Source organism: Arachis ipaensis, chromosome B3 (assembly GCF_059453495.1).
Source record: "Arachis ipaensis isolate K30076 ecotype BB chromosome B3, ASM5945349v1, whole genome shotgun sequence".
In the NCBI taxonomy this organism is placed as follows: Eukaryota; Viridiplantae; Streptophyta; class Magnoliopsida; order Fabales; family Fabaceae; genus Arachis; species Arachis ipaensis.
In genome coordinates, this window is record NC_142438.1 from 15,713,584 (window position 1) to 15,722,920 (window position 9,337).

General features: G+C 32.0%; 1 protein-coding gene across 1 annotated transcript; it reads right to left on the reverse strand.

The window, feature by feature from the left end:
* Window positions 1-5,736: 5,736 nt before the first annotated feature.
* Window positions 5,737-7,371, reverse strand: LOC110269576 (uncharacterized). Its single transcript, XM_021117529.2, has 2 exons — window positions 6,937-7,371; window positions 5,737-6,033 (listed from the first exon to the last, which is right to left on the reverse strand). The coding sequence occupies exons 1-2, from the start codon at window positions 7,369-7,371 to the stop codon at window positions 5,737-5,739; spliced, it is 732 nt and encodes a 243-aa protein (XP_020973188.1).
* Window positions 7,372-9,337: the final 1,966 nt, after the last annotated feature.

The window sequence follows — 9,337 nt, forward strand, 5'->3', positions numbered from 1 at the left end:
AAATTGCGGCGAATTTAGCAGTGAAATTTGATTTTAAGCTACAAATATCTAATGTCAGTTACCGACATATATTTTTTGTCGGTAACTTTGGCGCCAAACTATTTTGTTCCGGCAAATTTACCGTCGAATTTTCTCCTAGTAAATCTGATAGTAAGGTCAAATTTTTGTTTTTTTTTGTTAAATTCTTTTAACGCAATTAGTGGTTAAATTCTAAATTTTTTATTCAAATTTATTTTTTGCATAATTAGTAGCCAAATTTTAAATAATAGACACCAAATATATTAAATTAAATATCAAGTTACAAATAAAATAAAAAGTCAAATAATAAAGGATATAATACAATCAAACAGTCTAAAACAAAACCCTAATCACTAAAGATCCTGATAGTCGTCGTTGTTGTGATCGTTCCGCTGGTCCTGCCGAAGCGGCAGCCTAGGCGGTGATGTTTGTGCCCCTGCAGCAATGCCACCGCTGCCATTGGCTCACATATGGTCTTGGTATACTGCCATTTGTTGCTCCATCCGCTAACCCGCTTGCCTCCACTCCATCCTAAGGTCATCTGAGTCTGTCATGCGTGAAAGGATCGCCTGATACCTCTCCTTAAACTCCTACAGCTCCTGAGCCTGTTGGTGAAGGCTCGATGAGGAGCAGCACTTGCTCCTTCAAATCGATGTCGTCTTCGGGATCGACGGGCCGACTGGTGGCAGAGGCGAATGATTGTGTCAATGTGGATGTGCGAAGGTTGTCAACGAAGAACGATCTCAGTCCGTACATGTGATTCTCGTACGGCTCAGATGCGGCCTTGCACCAAACCCTATCAGGATCGACGACTGATTCAGCTGAGTTGTTGCCGTCATCTCCAATACATTGAGATTGCTGGGTTGTGGCCTCCAATCTTTGCGTGTAGGGCTCCTATGTAACACATTTTATGATTAGGGTTGCAGTTAATTTAAAAATGGTATATCACATTATGTTTACTCACATAATGATCCGCGGCCTGCTGATTAGCAAATCTCTCCTTATTCTCCTTCAACGTGTGAGTATACTTGAAGGTCTCTACCATCATCGCCTCACGATCCAACGACTTAGACTACACATTTTGAAATTATATGTTAAGTCAAGTAATAATGACATTATATTAAGACTAAATGAACTTAATAACAAAATGAAATAAGTTACTTACCAGCTTGGCCTTTGTCTTCATGAAATTCGCTGACCCACCGATATACTTTGACGACTTGAATGATGCCTTGCTAGCTCTGTTTGTGATATGGCGATGCTTGAACCCCTCATCAGTCTCCCAATGGACGCACAGTGCCTTCTTAATGTCCGAGCGGAGCCAAATGGTGAGGTGGTTGTGGTGCTCACGTACGTCCTCCAACACCTACTGAAGCTGCCTAGCCATCCGATGGTTGAAGATCTTCCTGTTCATGAGATCGTAAGTCTTGTCCCATATAAATTTCTCCTCCAGAAAGAACATTTAGCACAAGTTAATCAAAATTAAATATATAATTAAACAAAATAGAATATATAAACTAACTAAGGTTTGAATATGTTGAGTTTTTACCGTCCACTTCTGAAACCATTACTCTCTGGTCTCAGTTGAGATCTTCTTGTACCTCGACCATGGGTGGTCTATAAACTTCAATTATGTTTAGATTTTTTTTAGAAATTTCGGCAGAATTTCATCTATAACTAAAATGCGCCAAAAATTTTATTCATCAATAATTTACTTAAACAATAACATCTATCAACAATCAACAAACAGGAATCAACAATCAAGCAGCAACATCCATTAATCAATAATAAGTAGTTCAATTAATTAAGATTAGCAGTTTTATCTATATGCCATTATATATGACTTAAGCAGCAACATCCATCAACAATCAAGAATTACCAAATATTTTCAGCAGTTCAAATCTACTAAAGTAAATCGAACCTATCTTAACAACCTAAATCTACTAAATCTAAAAAATTGAGTGTAACTAAATTAAACTGACTAACTAAAATAATTTGCATATAAAAGACTTAAAATAGTACTCACGTCGTTGTCCATTAGGCCAAATCGTCATCCGTACGATCGGAGGTGGTAGAAGGGCATCTGGCTGGGATTCGTGAGAGGATTCCAGCACCGTGGTGTCTATCTTTGGAGGTGACGTCGTTGAGATAGTGGGTTGATGAGCGGATGGAGGCAGCGTCGTCGAGATAGTGGGCTGCTGAGCGGATGGAGGTGGCGTCGTCGAGGTAGAAGGAGCCATGTAATTGGGGTTAGAGACCATGATGAACAACTGGTCTGATATATTCATTGCCTGTGACATCAACAGGGTAGTCAGAGTAGAGGGGGACGACTGAGAAGTCCAAGGGGTACCAGTAGAACTCTATCACGACCATGACCACATGGTCGATCCGTGACACCTCTACTTGTCGTCATGTCTGTAAAGAGCATACCAATTAACACAAATCCTCCCACAATTATATTATTTGGAAGAAATTTTGACATAACCACCCCCTAAAAAGGTGCTAACCTTCATGATGATAAACCGTACAACAATCAAAACATCTTCAAATGCAAAACTTTACAAAATTACAACCCTTGAATATAAACCTAACTAATCCGTTAGAGAATCTATTCTAAAACTTTAACACTACTAAAACATGCATATCATCAAGCATTGTTAAATATTAATAATGTTCTCTTTCTAACTCGACTCTTAGATTGATGAGATTAAATATTATCTAAAACCTATTACTTCACATACTTTTATAAATTCAAATCAAAACTTTAAATTCTAGTTTGTTCAAATTACTAGACCTTATTCAAGCTAATATTGTAAATATGTATTTATCTCTAAATTTAAGTTATATTGGGAATTATATGAGTTATATTGTTAACTAATTAGTTGAGTACCTAATTAATTAAAATTTAGAACAATACAATAAACAATAACATAACAAACAACACAATTTAGAATCTATTCTCATCAATGGTCATCCAATACCAAGCCTGAACCAAATTTAAGAAGTGAGAGAAGGGGTGCTACCTAGAGGGAGTAGTGGTGGCAGCAGAGGCGACGGCAACAACAGCGGCGGTTCGGTTTGGATGACAAGAGGAGCCGTTGGAGGAAGCTGCCGGAGGGAACGTTGAGTGAAGGGGGAAAGGGTTAGAGAGAGAGAGAGGGAGAGAGAGAGAGAGAGAGGGAGAGAGAGAAAGAGAGAGAGAGAGAGAGTAATTTGAAAGGAGGGAAAAGAGGGCTTGCGGTTCGAATTTAGGGCACACTTACCGTTGGATTTACCGGCGAATTTAAAGCTTCGCAGTTGACCAAAACGCAACGTTTCACTAATCAAGATTACCGTCGAATTTATTCGCTTGTAAATTCAATGGTAATAGTGGCGCTAATTATTTTACTTTTCCCTCCAACTATTACTGTCGAATTTATCATTGGATTTTGGATTCTAACAATAAATCTTTTGCCCGACAAATTCATTGTAAAATCTACTGGTAAAGCCGCCACTAAATTCAAAAGTATTCAGCATTTTTCTTGTAGTGCTACTCATCTCTCATCTATGCCTATTCTCTATCCCTCAAACCTCACTGGTCACTGCCACCCTCACCACAGCCGCAAGCTGCCACCCTCACTCTCACCGGCGAGATCACATCTCCGTTTGCCATCGTGGTTGCCTCCTGTTGGTCTTCACTCTTCACCGGTGGACATCGTCACAGAGAGTTGCATCCCTTCCTCCATTCATAGTCGTCGTCATCGTCGCCTTCCTCCCCAACCATCGTCGACTTCCTTAGTTTTCGAAAATCTGTCGCCATCTATGATGCAATCGCCTTTCTCTATTGCAATATGTAATGAATTTTTATTTATGGGATTGCTGAAGGCTGATGAACAAAATTTGTATTTCTAGGATTGCTAGTATACTGATTTTTTATTTGGATCTAATTAAACTGATTTTTTTTCCATCTAAATTTTTGTTCTAAATTATATGTTCTTTGTATTGATTTTTAAGATAGGGTTTTGAGTATGTTCTGAATTTTGGTTTCTGATATTCCCAAATCAATGAATCAGACAATGCTCATGATCTTAGATCTACCTTATTTTTTCTAACTTTTTTTATTTTTTTTAAATCTATGGGTACCTGTAGAGATCCAGAAATTCGACAGATACGAGATCTCCGTTACCCGTTATAGATACGGGACAGGGACATAGAATGTTTTTGGGATCGCAAAAGGAGGACGGAGGACATGTCTCCGTCCCCGTGGAGACTTGTTGCCATCTCTAGTACGACCACACTGGAGTCTCTCTTTTTTCTACCTTCGTATCCCTTCTTTCCCTAAACCCAAACCACTCCCCCGTTCCCTTCTCACACCATTTCTAAAATTGTTACTTTTAAATCACTATCTTTTAATCTCATCGCCTCCATTTCTAATATTCTCGTCGAATGTAAGAGAGAAAAGAAAATAGAAACAGAAAATAGAGATAGAGACGAGAGTCTATGGATAATGGAAAGACAAAGGCAGTACAATGAACAAATATCTCTTATTAATGCATAGTTTGAAAAAATTTGCAATGAAAAATATAACATTGCAGTCTAACCTAATAATTATATCAGTAATTATTTTTATTGAATTGAATCCGTAACATTAAAGTCATCATATGAAAATAAATCAACAGTTACTCCAACAAAAATTAAAGAAATTCAAAATTATGAAATAATTGAGTAAAAACATATTAATTCAAAATGTTTCATTAAATCTATCTCTGTATTTGTCCGGTTTTGTTTTCCCTCACTCTAAAGACACAAAATATGTCTCTTTTATATTTCTATCCCAAGAATCAAATACTATTTCTCCCTCCAAGTCTTTATCTCCACTATTCTACCCATAGGTAAGAATCAGACCGAACTGATCGATTTGAACGGAAAATTAATGAACCAGTGATATGGTTGGTTCAATTAAAAGTTTAGATCGAAAGCGTAATTAAACCGTCAAGAATCGGACGGTTCGTCACAAACAGACCAAAATTGGCTGGTCCTACAGTGCTTCCAGCTTTCCGCCAGTCTTCGGTGCTCCAGTGCTCCTCTAGCATTTGAATATTGGATTAACAAGACATGCCACCAGACTAGTTTGTTCCTTTACTACTTCATGTGCTAGTTATTATATATATTATATAAATACATAATTAAATTATTTTATATTTATTTAATTTAATTTAATTTTAATTTTATATTCACTTTTCTTTAATTTATAATTCTTTAGAATTTATACAATTATTAAAATAAGTATTAAATATTTTAATATTTACATTTACCCTACGTATTAAAATGTTAGTGAAGATATTTATTTTAAATTTTTTAGAGAATTGAATCAAGTAGTAGATCTTCGAAAATTTCTATTTAGGACTAATTAATAAGAATATATAAGCATCACCATTAAATTTCACATGATAAATTAATAGAAGAACATAATGTGTTCATCGTTTATTATTATAGAAAACTAAATTAGTATTTTATTTTTTTTAATGGCTAATTAATTTAAATTCAAAAATTTCAAAAACCTAATTATCATTTTACTTAATTTTTTATTATTTTATAATTTTTATTTATATAAAATTAATTCTATCAATTTAATCAATAATTTATTAGTTAAACCAATAAATCAATAATTTAATCGATTTAATTATTGATTCAGTTATGAGAAGTATGATCATAAGTTCATAACACATACTAAAGCATCTATTCATCTTGACAAAATCCTAAGCCAGTGGAATCCCATTTATTATGGCCATCAGGATCGGACACAGTAACATCCAAAATGTTGCACCGAACATCCCAATGCATTCTCCATATAAACAGGCCACCTAGCTTCTTAAATTTCGCCCTTATCACTGAGATCTTCGCAATGAAGTCACCCCTCCCGAAATGGGTATTCTTGATCGGATCGAGAACTCCTCCAACTTGTTCCCATGACGTTACATTGTGATCATCCATCTTGTTATGTGCTCTCTCTTCCCTTTCAAACATCATCTTTACCTGTATAAACTTACACGATGAATATTATTACTTAACGATAAAAAATTATTAGAATTTATTATTTTTGATAATCAATTAATTATTAATATTTAAAAATATTAAATAAAATATATTATTAAATTACTAAACTAAAAAATTATACTAAAAAAATTAAATTAATAATTAAAAACAATAAATTCTAATAATTTTTTAGCTTTTTTTATTACTTAAAACAATATAAATATATGGTAATCTTAGATATATAAATAATAATCTAAAATTATTTTATTTAATTTCAAACATATTAAGTATCTATTAAAATTAGTCATTAAAATTAGTTACTAGTATAAAATATATATTAAAATATAAAATATACATTAAAAATAAAATAAACAACACATGTTGATTGATTTTAGTAGTTAGTTTTAGTATATATATAGTATTTTTTATTTAATTTAATAACTATAATTTTATGCATTCTATCTATAATGTTAGAGATATAATCATTTATGTACCTTCTCCTATCTGTTTAAATTTTTTAAAGAATGTTTTCATGACAAAGTATCAAAATTTTTATGACTTAAAAATCTAGGAGTTCGATCTTTTATGATTCTAAAAGAAAAAATTTTAGTATAAAATAAATAAAAAAAAAAGCTTATACAACACAAATTTTAAAACAATTATTGTGTGAAAAGACATATTAAAAATATAATAATTATGTAACTAATCATTTCTACTTATACTTTAATTAAAAAAAAAAAAGTGGTTTCATAACATATAATTACATACATGCTTATATTACATCTAAAATTATAAAAAAACTTCACAAAATATTTATTGTCTCCTACACATATATATAAACTAATCAAGCTTCTTATATAATTAGACAATTCTAAGTGCCTAATAATAGATTCTTCTTGTTACCTTCATGCTTCCCACATGGATGGGACCATTCACCACGGTGGCCCAAACCTTAGTAGTGTCGTGATAAAACACAGACACATTTAAGGAACCAATAACCAAATCAGCATCGTTTGGGTTTGCTATGATAATTTTAAGGGGTTCATTCAAGGTGTAATTGAAACAATTTTCTACCGTAGGATTGGAATAGGAGGCACTGAGGACTAGAGAAAATTGTGATTTATGAGGTCTTAGGAGAATCCAAAATGTGCAAAAGAAAGAAACGGAAACTACTAAGATTAAAGCAGCAATGATGATAACACCACGCTTTCTACGAAAAGCATCAATGATGGATTTGTAGAAAGGATCATTATCATCAGATGGTGGTGGGTTAATAATGGTGCTTGTATTTGAACGATGAATTTCATATGGGTCGGTATTATTGGTGTCAATTTCCATGATATGAAGGATTATTGTTATTGGTATGTGGATGAATTAAGATTAATTGACATAATAATGAGACAAATTAAAATATAAAATAGAGGTGTGTGTTCTTTCATGCAAACAAAATAGTGGACCAAAATATAAGGAACGTAACAAATCAAAACATCCTTGTTGGTTTAATTTGTTTGTCGTAAAATCCCATGAGAGCATAGGATTATTCATTGCATATTAATATATTATATTCCAGTCAAATATTCTATGTGCGGATTATTCTGTCAAACACACAACCAATGAGATCTTTATAGGTGGATGGGTTGTTTCATATATCATCAATTATGTTACTCTAATTTTTGCATAATTTTCAAAGCGTCTTTTTTTTTATTTATGTAAATAATTAACAAAAACCTATGATGCATAGATACTAGTACGGACACAGGACACGACACGACATCGGACACATTGATATACGAATTTTAAAATTTTATATGACACGGGAACACGTATACATATAAAATATAAAGTATTTTTTAAATAAATCGTATAATATTTTAATTATTTTTAATGTCTTATTTTAATTATATCAAGTATTTAAAATATTTTTTGTTTTAATAAATAATAATAATATATACTATATCTAAATTTATTTTTAAAATATATGTTAAGAATAAGACAAGACACGCTAACACCTGATGGTATTTAGGTGTGTTCAGGTGTGTCTGGAAAAAAAATTTTTATTTTTTATTAAGACACGATCGGACACAACAGACACACGTATCGGATAAATGTCGGTGAGTGTCGTGTCCAAAATGTGTCCGATACGCAGACACGATAACTCAACAAAGTGTTCGTGTTTCATAGACAAAAATATATTAACATTTAAGCAAATAAGAGAATCAAGAATGTGTGTTTTCTCTTTCCTAGAAGATTATTTTACAAGAGTAGCCAGCTGGAAAATTATGTATACTAGCGAAGTGTCCCGTGCGATGCACGAGTATGCAAAATTTAATAAAAATAAGTTAATATTTAGCTATTGTTAGAATAACTAATTAAATATAAATTTTTTATTTTAAGTTAGATCATAAGAATAAAATTATCTAATTTACCTTTAATAAAATTGTAAAAACATATAAGTTAAGATTAAGATATTATAATAAATACATGATAGAAAAATTGTAAACTAAAGTAAATAAGTATTCAAAAATAATTCATACAAAAAAGTAACAAATTTATAGAAGAATATAAAGATCTAAAATTACATATTAAATAGATTTTAAAATTATACATGATCTACTAAATTTTTCTATAAACAATATTTATGATTGTACCTTCTGCCTTGAATGAATTATTCTAAACTAATACCCTTAATCTTGCATAAAGTTGTCCGTGTGTAAAAAATGCTATGGCAAGTATAGTCCCATATGTTTGACCATAAAACTTGTTAATAGTCATAGATAATAACACACACCAGAGAAAAAGAACCTTTTCCTATGATTAAGATCATCTAACATTGTAATGGCACGATCACCAACTTCACATGCTACATAATACCACAAAAGTCATGTAAAATTATAAATATAAACATTAATATAGCAGCAGTCAAAATAATAATGATAATAAGAGAAATACAATTATGGATGTTCAAAAGAGCATAGAATATTATATATCACATAAACAAATTTTTTGAGAACTTCATAGCTCTATATCATTTAAGAAATATGAATAGCTATTTTTCTAGAAAACAGGATGCACAATGCACACAATGCAAAATAGTTAATCTCAAAACTCTCATTATGTAGAATAATAGGTTCACATAAGTGGAAGAGTCTAAGAAAGAACTATCTTAATTCTATAGGAACAGAGGCTTTCAAAAAAAATTTGAAAAAATGGTTTAAATGCATATATTTGCCAAACTTAAAATTTTCAAGATAGAGAGACAAATTCAATATCTCAACAAAAATTAGCTGAAAAATATAGCATGTGT

Excerpts from the sequence above, each read along its gene's own strand:
- LOC110269576 (XM_021117529.2), bottom strand. The coding sequence starts at position 7,371 with ATGGAAATTGACACCAATAATACCGACCCATATGAAATTCATCGTTCA. Across the intron at positions 6,034-6,936 it reads TCCATGTGGGAAGCATGAAG|GTAAAGATGATGTTTGAAAG; the intron begins GTAACAAGAAGA and ends AAGTTTATACAG.